Source organism: Amphiura filiformis, chromosome 1, assembly GCF_039555335.1.
Source record: "Amphiura filiformis chromosome 1, Afil_fr2py, whole genome shotgun sequence".
NCBI classification, from domain to species: Eukaryota; Metazoa; Echinodermata; class Ophiuroidea; order Amphilepidida; family Amphiuridae; genus Amphiura; species Amphiura filiformis.
The window spans coordinates 5669178-5688046 of record NC_092628.1 but is presented as its reverse complement, the minus strand read 5'-3'; the positions used below and the strand labels follow the sequence as shown (position 1 = coordinate 5688046).

At 37.6% G+C, this 18869-nt stretch overlaps 1 protein-coding gene across 6 annotated transcripts in view; it reads left to right on the top strand.

Annotated features, from left to right (window-relative positions):
* Positions 1-7063: 7063 nt before the first annotated feature.
* The window catches only part of LOC140157358 (uncharacterized), a 47476-nt gene continuing 35670 nt past the window's right edge, over positions 7064-18869 (top strand). For all 6 annotated transcript variants that reach the window (XM_072183370.1, XM_072182925.1, XM_072183994.1 and 3 more), the window contains exons 1-2: positions 7064-7192; positions 15315-15687. In XM_072183370.1, coding sequence (XP_072039471.1) covers positions 15570-15687 — 118 coding nt within the window. In that variant the 5' untranslated portion in view covers positions 7064-7192; positions 15315-15569. The remainder of the gene's footprint in view (positions 7193-15314; positions 15688-18869) is intronic.

The following is an 18869-nucleotide window of genomic DNA, read 5'->3' as shown; positions in this document are numbered from 1 at the left end:
GTTGTCGTCTGCGCTGCGACGCACAAAAAAAGTATAAATGCAAAAGCGACGAGCGATACATCGCAAAATTCGGCGATTGCAAATCGCTTTTTCAAAAGCGATTAGTCGCATCGCTCGGCGATCGAGTATAAATTCAGCTTTAGAGAAGAATATTTTGCATACCATGGTATGCAATGGCTTTAACATTGCTCGTCTACTTGTTGAGAAAATCAGCGATACATAAAAAGACCGATTTGACGACTGCTAACTACATTTTCCCCTTGTGTATTCATGCGCAGATAGTCTTAAATATTGCCCGAATATTCCCGTTTCTTTTTAACCTGTGTGACATTCACATTAAGAAATTGTATTTAAACACGATTTTGAACACTAAAATTGCTAACCTATATCAATTTGTCACATTTTGAATGTAAAGATGGCACTATATGACTGATAAACTTGGGCAGAAGCTGGCAGAAGTCTAATTTAGTGGTATAAGCCCTTGAATTAAAATGAGCACGTGGTGATACATAACTGGGTGGAATATTTCCTAAAAATTGCAAAAATTCTTCAAATTATTTGCGAACCACACAAAAGGTTAATCAAAATTGTTAGGATATAATGCAATATATTTCTTAATTCACATTTGATTCACAAGTTGACAAATATTTTTATAGTTACGAACACGTATATTATCACCAAACTCGATACAAAAAGTCTATGCAAAACATCATACTTTAAAAGTATGTACATAATTATGCTATACCGGGCGGTATGCCCTACACTACTATGACTGCTTTTTCTGAATTCAACATTAGATTCTCTTGAAATGGCTCCAATAATAGTTTTATGACATACAAATGGTGGATAATATGCTGCATTATGTGACAGCTAGGTTCAGGGTCGTCGCTGTCAGGGGGGGGCAGGACAGGGTTAGTACGGCGGTGACCTGCTAAGTCCATGGGCTCCAAATTTGCAAATAAAGGGGTAAGGGGACAGACATCTAATTCTACACAGACGTACAAAATTAATGGGTCCAAATCACGGGGACCTGCCAAATCAGTCCTGGTCCATGATACCCCTTAAAACGCTACACCGGGGGGGGGGGTTGAGAAATAAATTTTGCTGGTCACAGTATGAACGTATTTGTGACACGATCTGGTCCTTGTGGGCAAAAGGAGGCATTTATGAAAATTGAGTTACACTAACTAGGCCTATTACCTAATACAAACTTTAGGCTATCATATACTGAAAACACCAAAGGTCTAGCATAGGTTTCTAAAGTTATGAAGTTTTGTGATGTCTATTTTCTTATGTATTTTATTGTTTTTTATTCCATATTTTTGCATTTATCTCAATTTCAAATTTGCCTTCTTTGGCCCCCATGGACCAGATCGTGTCACATTTTAGGCCTACCGGGGCCATGGCAACATGATTGCCATCCTTGGCTCTTCGGAAAGAAGACAACCACTGTAACCCAAGTTTTTGTCCAAGCTGTCGGCCCCAGAAAATGTTGACACGAAAATATGCTGTTTCATTAATTGTTTAAATTCAAAGGGGATGCCCACATATGCCGGAGTCACCGAGCCAGGGGCCAAAATTTCCTAATCGTCCACTGATCTGCTACTAAAAGAACATTACCGGGACAAATGCGAGTGAATTGCGCAAAGAAATGCAATGCTAAAAACTTGAAATAAAAATAATGAACAAAAATTGAGTACAATCACTAAAAGTCTACTACTAAAATCGTGCCAAAGAAAGATGCATAGGGGCATACGGTATGCCTTTTACAACTTTTAGTTTAATTTAGTCCCAATATTTTCCATACAAGTTTTATGCTTTTTTCCAGGCATCAGGCTGCCCTATACTGATATTATTTATGATTTACATATTATATAGAGAATGGAATGAACTCTCACTTTTCTCGTGTTCAAGTTCGATCTACAAATGTATTCAGATGGCCTGAGATAAATGCGCGCTAAGCGGGAGGCAACTTGGCATTTTAATACCACTGGGCTAAAATTTTGGGTCTAAAATAGACCACAAAAGGAAGATGCAAATGCAACAGAGGATCGAGGGCATGGGATTAACTTGATACCTTGCCCTATGGCTAATCTAATTGGTGCTGATCGATGAACAGTGATGTATTTGGGGAAGATTTCACGTTTTAGAGTTGTCCTTAACTCCTTGAAAGAGTTAAAATTCACTCTTTTAGAGTGGTTTTCACTGGGGCTCATATAATTATTGCACAGCCCAGGTGCGGATCCAGGGGGGGAGCGGAGGGGGCGCGCGCCCCCCGTAAAAATAGCAAAAGTAGGAAAGATGGGGCGCACGCCCCCCGTAAAAACGGGGAAAGAAGAGAAAGAGAAAAGGAGAAAAAGAGAAGAGAAAGGCGAGAAAAAGAGAAGAGAAAGGTTAAATTGCGCGTAATTGAGTCCTTCATTTTGCAAAATTTTCCCCCTCAAACACACCTACGTATGCGTAAACAACTAGCTGGCCGTTTTTGCTTTTGTTCGGACACCCGTACACTTTAGGCCTATATTGTTTTAAGTAATAACTGAATAATAATGATTAGGCCTACAGTAATAGTGAATAATGATAATGTTCCACGAATGGCTTCGATTGGGCCTTCATTTTCACACATTTCCGAACTTTATCTAAATAAAATTTTACACAATAATACTTTAATAGTGTCAAAATCGTCCACCAAATGGCTTCAACTGGACCTTCTTTTTGCACAATTTTCCAACTTAGACACCCCCCTGCGTATGTATAAAGAAGTTGTCCTTTTCTTTATGCTTTGGATACCCGGAACTTTATGTTTAAAGCAATTGAATTTATACAATAATATTGAAAACTTGTCCACGAATGTGAAATGAGCCGGCATGGTCATTTCACAAATTTTCCGCTCTTTAAAACTCAAATGTCACACAATAATAATGTCAAAATGGTCCCCCAAATGGCTTCAATTAGGTCTTCATTTTGCAAAAGTTTCTCACTTCTGAGGGGCACATCCCCCCTCAAACACCCCCTGCGTCGCGCAAGCAATTAAATTTATACAATTATAATATTGAAAACTTGTCCACGAATAGGAAATGAGCCGGCATGGTCATTCCACAAATTTTCCGCTCTTTAAAACTCAAATTTCACACAATAATAATGTCAAAATGGTCCACCAAATGGCTTCAATTAGGTCTTCATTTTGCAAAAGTTTCTCACTTCTGAGGGGGCACATCCCCTCAGACACCCCTGCGTCGCGCAAGCAATTAAATTTATACAATTATAATATTGAAAACTTGTCCACGAACAGGAAATGAGCATGATGAGCCGGCATGGTCATTTCACAAATTTTCCACTCTTTAAAACTCAAATTTCACACAATAATAATGTCAAAATGGTCCACCAAATGCCATCAATTAGGTCTTCATTTTGCAAAAGTTTCTCACTTGTGAGGGGGCACATCCCCCTCGGACACCCCCTGCGTCGCGCGAACAATTTAATTAATACAATTATAATATTGAAAACTTGTCCTCGAATAGGAAATGAGCCGGCATGGTCATTCCACAAATTTTCCGCTCTTTAAAACTCAAATTTCACATTAATAATAATGTCAAAATGGTCCACCAAATGGCTTCAATTAGGTCTTCATTTTGCAAAGTTTCTCACTTCTCAGGGGGCACATCCCCCTCAGACACCCCCTGCGTCGCGCAAGCAATTAAATTTATACAATTATAATATTGAAAACTTGTCCACGAATAGGAAATGAGCATGATGAGCCGGCATGGTCATTTCACAAATTTTCCACTCTTTAAAACTCAAATTTCACACAATAATAATGTCAAAATGGTCCACCAAATGCCATCAATTAGGTCTTCATTTTGCAAAAGTTTCTCACTTCTGAGGGGGCACATCCCCCTCAAACACCCCCTGCGTCGCGCAAGCAATTAAATTTATACAATTATAATATTGAAAACTTGTCCACGAATAGGAAATGAGCCGGCATGGTCATTCCACAAATTTTCCGCTCTGAAACTCAAATTTCACACAATAATAATGTCAAAATGGTCCACCAAATGGCTTCAATTAGGTCTTCATTTTGCAAAAGTTTCTCACTTCTGAGGGGGCACATCCCCCTCAAACACCCCCTGCGTCGCGCAAGGAATTAAATTTATACAATTATAATATTGAAAACTTGTCCACGAATAGGAAATGAGCCGGCATGGTCATTCCACAAATTTTCCGCTCTTTAAAACTCAAATTTCACACAATAATAATGTCAAAATGGTCCACCAAATGGCTTCAATTAGGTCTTCATTTTGCAAAAGTTTCTCACTTCTCAGGGGCGCATCCCCCTCAGACACCCCCTGCGTCGCGCAAGCAATTAAATTTATACAATTATAATATTGAAAACTTGTCCACGAATAGGAAATAGCCGTTATGGTCATTTCACAAATTTTCCGCTCTTTCAAACTCAAATTTTACACAATAATAGTGTCAAAATGGTCCACCAAATGGCTTCAATTTGGTCTTAATTTTGCAAAAGTTTCTAAATTCTGAGGGGGGCACATCACCCCTCAGACACCCCCCTGCGCGACGCCATGACCCCTTCGCGGCCATATAGTTCGTCGCCCTCTAGAAATCTCATGTATTTTGCGCCCCCCGTATTTTTTTCTCTCTGGATCCGCGGCTGCAGCCCCTAACACATTTCACTCTTTTTTCTTATAGGTGAATCTCTCTTTACATTTAGAGAGTATGCGCGTCTGGCCGATGGCATTGTAATTCACAAATTTTTTTTCAGGTAACATTTTATAGGTGTTACACCTTTTTCATTGATAATTATTCTTGTCCCGCCCTTTTTTCTTTAGTTGGTATTTTTGCCGCCCCTTTATCTTCCGCCGCCCCTTCTTTTTTGCCTCGCACCCCCAAAGCCCCCCAAAAAAAAAAATACGCGCATGGCTGTGCCTAATAATTATGTGTACCCCCGGTCTGGTGAATTAAAGATTTTTTGCAGGCCAAAAGGGTGGGGGGGGGAAGCACTTGGCAGGTCGAAAGGGGGAGGGGGTGAGCGATTTTTGGCAGGTCGAAAGGGGGGGGGGGAGGGTCGGATTTTTGGCATAGATATTTTCGGCACCATTTCTATATTTACACCCTCAGTAAAAAGGTCACGGTAGGAAAACATTCAAATATGCATAATTTCCTGTTCGCTGTGCTCGAATTATATGATATTAAGGGATGGGGTATGAACGTTTGGACCGTATTTTATTGTGGGACATTAGAGCACATCATAAATATCGAATTGCATTCTGAATACGAAGAATGTCCTTCTGATATCAAATAATTTTGATTTTTTGAAATTCGCAATGTAATACACATTTTATGGCAAATCATTAAAAATTGATATTTTTGATATTCAACAGTAGGGCCTACTTGAAGTAAACTTTATCAATCTGATGATTTATACTTAAAGTATATGTAGGTGGGATGAAAAGCCGACGATCAATTGTAAATTTTGACCTTTCGTATTGAAGATACAATGTATGGAAGATAAAATTAGGTCTTTTTGGGAGAAAAAATCCATATCTTCAATATGAAAGGTCAAAATTTTCAATTGATCGTCGGCTTTTCCTCCCAGCTAGCTAAATACACTTTAAGAATAATATTATTAAATTTATAAAATTTACTTCGAGGACTGTTATATATCAAAAATGTGAAAAATATCAAATTTTAATAATTTGTCATAAAATTTGTATTATATCATGAATTTCAAAAAATTATTTGATATCAGAAAGACATTCTTCGTATTCAGAATGCGATTCGATATGTCTGATGTGCTCTCATATCCCACAAAAAATACTGTCGAAACGCTCAAAACGCTCATTCCAGATCCCTTAAGGGTATGAACCTTTGGACAATATTTATTGTGGGACATTAGAGCACATCAGACATATCGAATTGCATTCTGAATACGAAGAATGTCCTTCTGATATCAAATAATTTTTATTTTTTGAAATTCGCAATGTAATACACATTTTATGGCAAATAATTAAAAATTTACATTTTTGATATTTAACAGTATATACTCGAAGTAAACTTTATAAATCTGATGATTTATACTTAAAGTAAAGTATATGTAGGTGGGATGAAAAGCCGACGATGAATTGAAAATTTTTACCTTTCGTATATATTGAAAATATGTATTTTTTTCCAAAAACACCAAAAAAATTAGGCCTTTTTGGGAAAAATCCATATCTTCAATATGAAAGGTACAAATTTTAAATTGATCGTCGGCTTTTCCTCCCAGCTAGGCCTACATACACTTTAAGAATATATCATTAGATTTATAAAATTTACTTAGGCCTATAGGACTGTTATATATCAAAAATGTGAAAAATATCAAATTTTAATAATTTGTCATTTAAATTTGTATTAGGGCCTATATCTTGAATTTAAAAAATGAAAATTATTTGATATCAGAAAGACATTCTTCGTATTCAGAATGCAGTTCGATATGTCTCATGTGCTCTCATGTCCCACAAAAAATACTGTCGAAACGCTCAAAACGCTCATTCCCGATCCCTTACGACAATTACATGTAAGGTTTTAAATTTGGGTTCCCAAAAACTTTGCATGTAAGGGGGGGGGGTAACGGTTTTTTGGCACATCAAAAAGGGGGGCAAAGGTTTTTGGCACGTCAAAGGGGGGGGCAAGCGATTTTGGCAGACCATTTTGAAAATTCAATTATTGCACAGCCCCTATTGTTCGGACTAAAGCATGCTCCGCTGCTGGCACAAGGCACAATCTGCGCCTAATAGTGCTCTTCCCCTTTCGACAAAAAATTATGTACCCCGGGTCTTCCCAAAATCGCTTGTTCCCCCCTCCACTTTTTTTTTTGGTAGTGCAAAAAATCTTTGCCCCCCTCCCTCCCTTTCAACTAGGCTGACAGAACAAAAGGGGAATCCCAGACACTGATTCTCTTAATTTGGAATACTTCTTTACAACCGGCAACACTAAAATTTAAACTCGACTACAGTTTCTGTAGGGTATGAGAACTAAGATTAACAAATGAGAACTTCGGCATGGGATTGAGAGTGTTATTGCAGAGTCAGACATGTCAACAAACAAAACACGGTGAGCTGCTACACAAAATGAGTCTGGTTTCTATGATGATTTCCCCGATCCGATGAGGATTTTAGCTGTCAATAATATATTAATTGTAAGTAAAGATATCCTCTGATCTATGCTTTCCTGTAAGAATTTAGTTCCATAACATTAAAGCCACAATAAAGGACTTGCAATTTCACGTCATTTTAATGCGTATGCCACCTGTCCCGGCTGTCGAATTCGTGTTGACAAATTATTGTACAGGCTTTTGCTATAGACGAATCCAACAAGCCAAGTGATGATGGTCAGAATTTAAGTCGGCCATTACTCATGTTACTGGGTCCCCGTCGCACCCAACTGGTGTTGTCACTGCCCAATTGGGTTGATTAATTAAATCGATGTTAACAGTAAATGTTGTTCAATTCAATTGTGTGTTGTTACAACTTGTAAGTTGTATTAGCGAGATCAGCGCATACGATGATTTAGTCATTTACGCATTTGTATCTGTTTGTGTGTGAAACTTAGTGAAAACAACTCACCATTTCTCATCCTTTCAAAACTCCAAATACAATAGGAAATTATTTTTACAGAGTTTAAAGATGAAATTTTCCGATTATGTAAAGTTTTCCACAAAATAAGAACAATAAGGGGTACTACACCCCTGGCCAATTTATGCCTATTTTTGCATTTTTCTCAAAAATTATAGCACATTGGTGACAAGTAAGATATGTATATTATAGGGGCAAGGACTACAACTACTGTACTGAAAATTCAGCAACTCAAAGCAAGTAGTTATTGATTTATTGATCAAATATTGGTTTTCCTCATTTTTTACTGTAACCCCACAACTGTTGTCTGTGCTGAAATAAAATTTATAGTGCAGTAGTTGTAGTCCTTGCCCCTATAATATACATATCTTACTTGTTCCCAATGTGCTATAATTTTTAAGAAAAATGCAAAAATAGGCATAAATATTGGCAGGGGTGTAGTACCCCCTTAAGCAAGTTTTTTTATGTCATGAACTTGTTGAAGTTCAGGAGTTACCACCGTAGCGACTCGATCGACGGGACGCCATTTTTTCGTCTGCTTGAAATTCACATTGTATTTATCCACGAGACTCCACGAGACTTACCTGGATGATGTCATCATTTTGTGGGTAATTTTGTGACCTTTGCACTCATACCAAACACGACGGGGTTTGTTTTGGGGAAAGCCCCTAATTTTTAAGTTTTTTGAGGTCTATTTTTTAGGTAAGATTTGGAGGTATTTATTTTGGGACATCAGAGCACATCAGACATATCGAATTGCATTCTGAATACGAAGAATGTCATTCTGATATCAAATAATTTAACCCTAACCCGCCTGAATACTACAAAATACTACTTGATATATGCGCTGTTCGTGCATGCATCCCACGTGGTGTGATGACGCAATCGCCCTAAGTGATAGGCACGGTTTCGCTGGCCAGCGAAGCCCAAGACCCGTGGCAAAGTGTCGCCGACCGAGTGCTTGGCATGGGAGGGGTCTCGGGTTCGAATCCCACCCAGAGCAAACAACTTCTTTCCTTCTTTTCTCTCTTTATTCTTTCCTTCTTTCCCTTTCCGTCGCCGAAAAGCCCTTAGGGGGTTAGGGTTAATACACATTTTATGGCAAATCATTAAAAATTGATATTTTTGATATTTAACAGTACTTGAAGTAGGGGGGTCACACATTAGCTCATTAGGTGTCTGCATATACGACCCATAAATGAACAATGGCATGTTTTGAGCATAAAAAAATATCAAATTGTTTTCTTCATAGAGACCTAAACATTTTCAAATATTTATTTAGTATGTGTAGTTACAAAAAAAATATTTTTAGGTCTATTGACCTTTTGAATTTTACACGGCGGCTCTGTGAAAGCACCAGATTATTTATCAGCAAAGACCAGTGTCTGGATCCGCAGAAGAAATTAAGAAATTGCCTTTAGAAAGTGAGTTTTTCGACCCGGTGCCAACGATGTAGTGAATTTTAAAGTTACTTTTTCTGAACCATGAGAAATGTATCTTTATTTTGGCACAACTTGTTTTTTTCTACGATATATTTGAAAATTTGATGTTTTTTTGCCCGAAACGTGTGTATTTTCCCATAGGAAACGCTGTCCAAGGGTGAAATTTTGATATGATGACTGTAGATGATGAGTTACCCTACTGTGTGCCACATGTGCAATCAAATTGAGACTCCTTTTTCCTGAATCTCCACAAAATATCTTTCTTTTGACGTAAACAAGAAATTTCTAGGATGTTGGGTTAAAAAATGGCAATATATTGAAACATTTGTTTTTTTTTCATTTTCCTGTGTATTTTCCCATAGAAATTGTTGACCTTACTTGTGAAGTTTTCATATTTTTCCATTTCTGGAGTGTAGTTATCAACATATTATGACCAACTTGTTGTTTTTATCTACTGCAGTGGTCCAACTTGAAGTCCTAGAGTTGTTTTACCTTGAATATGGATGTACAAAGTTGATATTTTTATTCCGAGGGTGTCCGTAACTTGCTGTTTCATTCTGTAGCACTTTTTTACATTGAGCGACAATTTCCTTGATTTTCTAGATTTTTCCCACTTTGGAGGCAATTTCTCACAATATTTTGATGCACATGAAGCTTTTGTTGTTGTTTTTGTGTTTCAACCCAAGGGTTAGAGTTGGCTTAGTGTAAATGCAGCCATTCACAATTCATATTTTTAATCTGAGATTGTCGTAAATCTGCAATTTTATTCTGCAAGGGGTTAAAATGAGAGTGCGACGATCCTTGATTTTGGTGTTTTAGTCCATATTTGGAGTAATCTTTTTCAAAAACTGAAGCAAATGATGTACCTCTTGACATATCTATGTTGAAAGACTCAGTTATACAGCAACTTTAAGTGAAAATCGGACATAGGAAGCATATAATTTTGATTTTTTAGTCTTCAAACATGCCATATTGTCGAAAACATGCGTTTTTATCAAAATCATGCTGAAAAACAGCCATTTTTCGAACTTTTAAATTGGCGTAACTTCAAAACGCTTTATCCAATTTGAACCATTTAAATTGCTATCTTCATCATTTTGCAAGATGCTTCTGAAAAACTTAATGCCAAACATTTATATTGTAGATAAAAGAATGATGTGACCCCCCTACTTGAAGTAAACTTTATAAATCTGATGATTTATACTTAAAGTGTAGGCCTATGTAGGTGGGATGAAAAGCCGACGATCAATTGAAAATTTTGACCTTTCGTATTGAAGATATGGATTTTTTTTCCCAAAACACCAAAAAAATTAGGTCTTTTCGGGAAAAAAATCCATATCTTCAATATGAAAGGTCAAAATTTTCAATTGACCGTCGGCTTTTCCTCCCTGCTACATACACTTTAAGAATATATCATTAGATTTATATAATTTACTTCGAGGACTGTTATACTTATATATCACAAATTTGAAAAATATCATTTTTTATAATTTGTCATAAAATTTGTATTATATTGTGATTTTCAAAAAATGAAAATTATTTGATATCAGAAAGACATGCTTCATATTCAGAATGCAATTCGATATGTCCGAGGTGCTCTCATGTCCCACAAAAAATACTGTCGAAACGCAATAAACGCTCATTTTAGATCCCTTAAGAATTATCTATAAAAAGACCTAAAGTTCATACTCGACTTGTGATACTGCTGCCGTTGATCATGAATGTTAAAAAACTAGGTCATGCTTGCATCACGCGATGCTATGTAGAGTGAACAACAAATAAGGTGCCAATCTGCCATCGGAACCCGCAACATACATATTTCAATTTTCATGTATTTCGGAGACGAACGAAAACAATTCTGCATCTCATCTGAAGCGTTTTAGGATAGTATCGTGTACAGCTCACATCAAGTGCGTCTCTCAAATGCGCCCATCATCCATGTCATGCATGAAGCATGACATGGATTGCCTCAACTTGAGCGCATTCCAAAGTCCAGGGAAACCAAATAGCCCCAATTTTGGTTCCATGCTTGTATCAAGATGGCCCGGGCGGTCGAGTCAACCTGGTTCTCTTTCTCTAATTATAACGTGTTTGTGACTAGGGACAATGCATGACCACTGACCAGGGCAGCTAAAAATAATCTCCTTTCTGGGAACGTGAATGCTGTGAGCGTGGAGCCGGAGTATGTCTGGTTCCACACAGCAAATACGCAGTATTTGCTGTCTGGTAAGCAGATCACGAAATGAGACCGCGTGAATTTAGTCTTGCCAGCAAGACTTCAGTCTTTATCATAAACATAATGACATCTACGGACCTGAGGTTTTGCCAACTTGGGGAATGTTGAACCCACCCAAACGATGAGATCAGTGTAGATCAATTATCTCAACTTTGGTATGTTACTAGTACAATGGGATTAAAATCATCCATGTACGCCCAAACTCTGGTACAATGGGATTAAAATCATCCATGCCGGCCAAAACTGTCCTTGAGAGAGTTCCTCGGCTACATCCTTGGAGCCCAAAATGAGCCCACATATTGTGATGTTTCTTATTTGTGGAATAGATATTTTAATAAAGAGCACTGTAACCATAGAGAGTATGGTTACATGTACAGTTACTGGAACTAGCGTGAATTGAGACATCAGAGCAGGTCAAAGTACTATTTTAGCCTATGTCCCTGTATCCTACTATCGCTCAAACAAGGAAACCTCCTCACGAATTCACTCACCTTGCAATCCTACATCACCAGTTGAAATATAAGTTTCCAAAAATAACTTTGTCTTTCCTCAAAATAACATGTAACTTCATTAACCCTAACCCAACTAGTTCTCACTAAAGCTCACTATTAAAACCGCTCTGCGTGCATGCATTCCACGTGACTTGATGACGCAATCAGCGTCATATATACCCAGGGAATCGTTGGACGTCACCTGTGTGGCTACATACTGGGAATCTTCTGCGTGGCATACGAGGGGTCCCAGGCTCGAATCCCAGGGGTGCCAAGTGACTTTTCTCCTCATCTTCTCTCCTTTTTCGTTTCTTCTTTCCCTTCCGATAGCAAAAAAAACACGGATAGGGTTAGGGTTAATATGCATGTTTTCCTAGACTTACATTACATGTAGGCCTCCTTAACCCTAACCCAACTAGGTCTCACTAAAGCTCACTATTAAAACCGCTTTGCGTGCATGCAATCCACGTGACTTGTAATTGATGACGCAATCAGCCCAAGTCATATATACCCAGGGAATCATTGGCCGGGCCAACGTCACCTGTGTGGCTACATGCTGGGGATCTTCTGCGTGGCATGAGAGGGGTCCCAGGCTCGAATCCCGGGGGACGGGGTGCCAAGTGACTTTTCTCCTCATCTTCTCTCCTTTTTCGTTTCTTCTTTCTCTTCCGATAGCAAAAAAACCACAGACGGGTTAGGGTTAATAAAAAATTGAAATCTTAACTACTATTACTAGTGGTGGATTAAGGAATCCTTCAATTGATGCAGTATGATCTCCTGAGCATTTTGACACCATTTTCATCCAAATCGGCCAAAAAATGAGTTGGTGCCGGCCAAAACAAGTATTTGATGGGGGTGGGTCTGTGGGGGTGTCTGAAAATCAATATTTTTTGACAATAATCATTATTATATGCACAATTCCAGCGTTCGAAATTTTGGTTGTCCGGTTGCCCGGGACAACCAAAAAAGTCGCCGGACAACCAAAAATACTGATTCGGTTGTCCGCCAGACAACCATAAATCTAGCCAAAAGTCACATTTTTGTACTTTTATTGTAGGCCTACGGACAACCAAAAATTGTAATCTGGTTGTCCGTGGGACAACCATTTATTTTTCCTAAATTCGAACACTGCACAATTCTATTAAAGTTGATGCTGATTTGTATGTAATTGATGTCTAGAATTCCATTTATGAAAGTTGCATCAAAATTGGAGTTGTCGTTTTCTTAAAATGGCTGTTTTACGTCCAAATATGGATGTGAGGGCGCTTGTTGAACTTGCTAGTGTCCATAGGTTCTGTAGCGCAGTTTGTTTACGACTGGAAAACCGGAATTTAACTTTGTTAGCCCGATTCTCGAAAAGTTCTTGTCAATTATGCTAGTTAAGAGGGTACTACACCTCTCGATAAATTTGTGTCTATTTTTGCATTTTTCTCAAAACTAATAACACACTGGTAACAAAAGTTATGTGTATTATAGGGGCAAGGAATCCAATTACTACACTGGAATTTCAGTGACCCAAGACAAGCGGTTCGTTATTTATGATAAGAAATAAGGTACCGCTAGGATGTACCTCATTTCCTATGCTGAACCGCTTGTCTTGAGTTACTGAAATTTCAGTGTAGTAACTGGATCCCTTGCCCCAATAATATACATAACTTTTGTTACCAGTGTGTTATTATTTTTTGAGAAAAATGCAAAAATAGTCACAAATTTACCACAGGGGTGTAGTACCCCCTTAATATAGCGTGTAATGTCTGAATGAGGGATTAATTTTTGCTTTTTGTTTTAAAACCCTAACTAAACAAATCTTACAAAGCAAAGCCCCTGTGCATGCATCCCAGATGATGTGATGAGTACTGATGACACAACCACCCTAAGTGTAAGTAAGGTTTGTTGGCCAGGCCAGCGAGACACCTATGGCTACCGCCTACCAGTCGCTGATGGCATGCTTGGCCCAGTTGACACCCAAGGGCGAGGGGTCAGGGGCAGGGTCTTAGCTAGCCACCCGTCTGGCCGTCATTTTAGACCGGGAGTTTGCTCCTGGGATGGGCAAAATTAATGCCTTTGACAGACGCTATTATAAATTGTATGTTTTTAGAAGCTAGTTTAAAACCTCTTTTGTAGTAAATAATTTAAAGGTCAAATTAGGACAGGCAATTTTATTCAAATGATGGGCAACCCTCAATTTCTAGCTAAGACCCTGGTCAGGGGTTGGAATCCTAAACAAACAACAATTTTTGTTTATTGTCTTTCTTTAAAACTCCATTAACCCCAGACGGAGACAATGAAACAAAGTAAACCACAAATTTTTCGTCTATCCCGACTGGAAGCCAATTGCAATAACAATAATACGCCCACTATGGCGACCTAGCGCCGATGAGAGAGCAGCTCTCATTGGTCATTGAAGCGTGATTGCGTCATACAGCCATGGAAACACACGGGAAAAACACAATAGGCACGACCGGGGCGAGCTCCGCATAGGGTCAAAGTTGTTTTCTTCCTGTTGCACGTCAGAAAACTTGGCACCCGAGGGTCTGGGGTTCGAAACCCGGGGCAACACACTTGTAACTTCTTTGTTCATTTTCTTATTTTAATACTCCCTCTTTTCATTTCCCAGCACTAAAAAGCCCTGCTGTGTAATCATCTTTTTTAAAACACTAATAATTTATGTACACCCCTGAATGCTACCAGATGTATGTTTACACACAGTGGTACATTTCATTGTACTCTGCACTTTAAATTTCATGTTGCCAACCAGCATTGTGAGGGTTGTCATGGTAACAGACTGGTAAAGTAGTATTAGCCATCTATTGTGTACATAGTCTTGGTGATTAGTCTAACTGCCATTGTTTGCTGACAGTTGTCAAGGCAACTAATGACATCATCAATACAGGGGATTCCCTGCCTGTTTAGCATACCGTACCATTTAAAAAAAACATGATTAATGGTAAATATCAAAACAGGGATGCTAAATGATACAATCACATATTGGGTTGGCAAGTTTCAATATATTGTGGTATTCAGTTTACGCACCGGTAACCATTTATACATGATACAGTATTTGTTATATAATTTTTTAACAGAATTCTGCATTACAATTTATATACTTATAGGTCTGAAAATGACTCCACATTTTAGGTCTTCTTTGAGAAAGTTAGCACTTTATAAAAAAGGTCTGATTTTCGTGTGTGATAAGATTTTGCCGGAAGCCGCTTCACAGGTGGATTTAGTGATGAGCATAAATAGATCTCACCATCTCCCATGGAACAGTTCAGTGGCCTCCATTCAACAATCATAGTGTAAAAGTTGACCTCAAGTTTTTGGGTACCCAACATAATATTCAAGTTCAATCTGTGAATGTAGACTCATATCAGAGTGACAGAACTGTGCCTGACAGATGAGCATGTTTGAGATCCCATTTGAGATCATAGTGAAGTGTGTATTTTTTCTTTTCCCCCAAATATTTTCTGACAAAATAAGTCTTCTATTTAATTTATTATTTATATTTATCCTCCAGGTTTGCTACGAGTGTTTGCCTACAGTAAACTCACAAGCTCAGTCAACTCAATACCCCATATCATCAATGATGAGCGTCATCTTAACAGGCCATAAGAAACAAGCTACTCCATAACTCCCTATATCAATGATGAGCACCGGTAGAATACGAGCTACTCCGTAACTCCCTATCACTGTGAGCACTAAGGATGACAGGATGTTGAGTGTAATCAATTCATCATTACCACTAGTCTAAGCAACTTGTCAGACTTTCATCATGAATGTGTCCCTGTACCCACTGATGACTATGACTTGGTGTTTCATGCAGCCTCCACCATCAGGGAGTGTGTGTAATTGTAGTGAAGCACCTCCTGAGTTTAACATCACATTTCCAGGTAAGTGTCTGTGTTTTTCTTTCTTTATTTTGTTCTGTGGTGACTGTGTCATTTAGTATACAGCTCAACTTACCGTACTTTGCCTAACCAGACAGTCCGTGCCAAAATTGTTACTACACCTTTACATTTCATCGAATCTCTTTTTGATGTCTGTCATTTTGAACATCATACTTGAAAGATGTATGCTATGTAGAAACTTTATTTTGCAATTTCATAATTTGCATATTATTAGCATATTTGCAAGAAAAAACATGAAAATCAATAAATACCTATATTTTTCACAATTTCAATATTTTATTAGAAATTAAGCATGTAGGCCGTTTGTTATGACTTGATGAATGAAACTGTTTGACAGATTTTGATATTTTTGCTTATTTTTCCTTTTTTGCCCCAAAATGTGTAAAAATCACAATTTTTTGGATGACCTATATTTTCTTTGAATATTTATCAAATTTCTTAATTTAGGTATAATACAGTGCAGAAAAAGATGTCAAAAAATCTGTTAAAACAGATTTCCAATAAATTGTTCCATTTTCATTTTTGGGTTAAATACTCAATTTTCATGCGCGGGATATTTGAAACATAAAATGAAAACATGTCCATTGCACTTTTTCCTCGAGATGTACTATAATATCAAGGTTACGGATATATTATAATCCTTCTTATCTTCACTGATCCATCAGATACCTATTGTTATGAATGATCAATGAAAAGGTTCAGAACTGGGCTACTAATGGTCTTGTCAAGTATCTATAGTTATTTTCATGACTGTGTCAACTCAAAAATCATGCAAGGTCGAATGTAGGAAAAGTATGATCAGTTGAGCTGTAGCAGAATTAATTTTAATCAAATTTAATTTAAAAGTATTTTTTTGTAATTTTGAAAACATTTGTGTGTTTGTTTTTTGTTCCCTTCTAGTTTAATTTACTTGTTTCTTCACTTTAAGTTGGTATACCTAAGCTTGCTCTTTTTCTTTCCATCTATAATAAATTACCGAATTGCAAAACTTTTCGTGATAAAAACTCGAACGGTGGTGATGCAACTGCAAATTGCCCTTTCAGTTTTGCCAACCTAATCATTCACCGAGTTAAGCTGCATATTCACCTCATTTTTTTCAATCTTAGTGATTAACCCTAACCGCCCAAGGGCTTTTTGGCGACGGGAAGGGAAAGAAGGAAGGAATAAAGAGAGAAAACAAAGAAAGAAGTTGTTTGCTCTGGGTGGGAATCGAACCTGAGACCCCTTGCATGCCAGGCACTGGGTCTGCGACACTTTGCTACGTGGGATGTGCGCACGAACAGCGCATATATCAAGTAGTATTTTGTAGTATACAGTCCTGTTAGGGTTAAAAAGTCTAAAATGTGCAAAAATACCTTTAAAAAATATCTAGGGACCTCAAAATAGTGAGCATCAGTTACTATGTCCGCCTAACAACTATATCGCGTCAAACAAAAAAATCTTGCGTCTTCGCGTATCAACATGCCGCTTCAAACAAAAAAATGTGTATCATTTAGTTCGCGACATCGCGTATCAACACGCTGCCTCTAAAGCAAATGGGAATAATAAACATGGGAAATCACAATGAGTGAGTGCATGGGTGCCATGGGTTGGCGATATTATTATTATCCGCGATGCACAGGTGACAATCAAACTTTGGGACATGGCAAAAATACAAATTAATAGCCGTTATAATATATTTTTTGAGCATAGGACCTACTTATACTGACTTAAAAATTGTACATTTTATGTTTCACATTCACTAATTTTTTAGCAGTTGAAGTACTAAAACCATGATACTTGGGACAGATAAGAGGCAGAGCGGATAAGAGGGAGAAGAGGATGTGAGCTAAAGGGGAAAGAACGGGAGGATATGGATAACGGGGGTGGGTGGGGGGCAACAAAGAAGAAGTTGATTAAATGAAACGACTGATCAATCAGTAATAAATTAGGGAGTTGGTAAAACTGTTCGCAATAAAAACTCGGAGAGTGGTGATGCATTTGTAAACTTGCATTTATTTACGAACCGCGAAAGACGGGTGACCGCTAGTTTATTAAAAAGCTATCATTTTCTAACTCTTCCTAAAAAGCAAATGGTGATAAATGCAAGTTTCAAATTTTACTTGATATACAGTGTGTATTTACATCATTATTACATGTTCGTTGTTTGTTTCAACCATTCCACTTTACCCCATTGTAAAATCCTCAATTGCCATAAATTTATGAAATTGAACTTGCTTTTTGTACTTCACAGTCAATTACATTCAATGCATGTGCCATTAAGAATTTGGAAAATGGTTTAGTGTTCTAGTTTTCATGCTTGTGGTAGAGCTAGCTGAGTTCAATTATCAAACCTATCAAACCTATTGCACATTATGGAATCATATATTGGGATGGATGATATTTAATAGCTCCCTGATATTCTGACTCATAGGGCTATTGAAAACACAACCTTAATCTTCCACACAGGGAGTGTGAATTTCAAATGTGGTTATACCTGAATGACCTGACTCCATTTGAAATCTACACCTCCTGTGTGGGAGAATAAGGTTAATGTCTTCCATAGGGGTGTTATGAGTTTCAACAGGAATAGCACATTTAAAAACAGCCAATACATGTAAACAAATATAAATAAACACATTCAAAGATGCATTTCATTCACTTTTTATGCAGGGAGGTAAGTTCTCTGATATTTTTCGAATTTCTGTTTTACTCTGGATCGGGAATCCGAAAAATCAACAAAACATCCCTGTTAAGAATAGGGTTGCATTTCACTTTTTAAGAAAATTGCAAGAACCAGCCAGAAAATTGCTTATTATTTGGGAAAATTTAAATTTGCCACCATACATGTATAGCTGGTTTTAAAAGGTTGATAGCCCATAATGCGTCCATGCATCGCTGTTGCCAAGTATATCGGTTTCTATGACAATCATTAAGATACTGTAGGGATTCATTAAATTATAATTGCAGTACAATTTGATAATGGTTTCTGTTTTCCCATTTGTCACGAATTCAAGTGTTAACTACCACTATTGTATTAGAGTCCATAGTCTTGTGCTTGGATGTACATAGAATACTCGGAATTATGTGTTGGGTTTTGTTGTTGTCAGATGAAATTTAAACCAACACAATACACAATTTATGGCATATGGTCATTTTCACGGTAAAGGGTGTAACTTTTGATT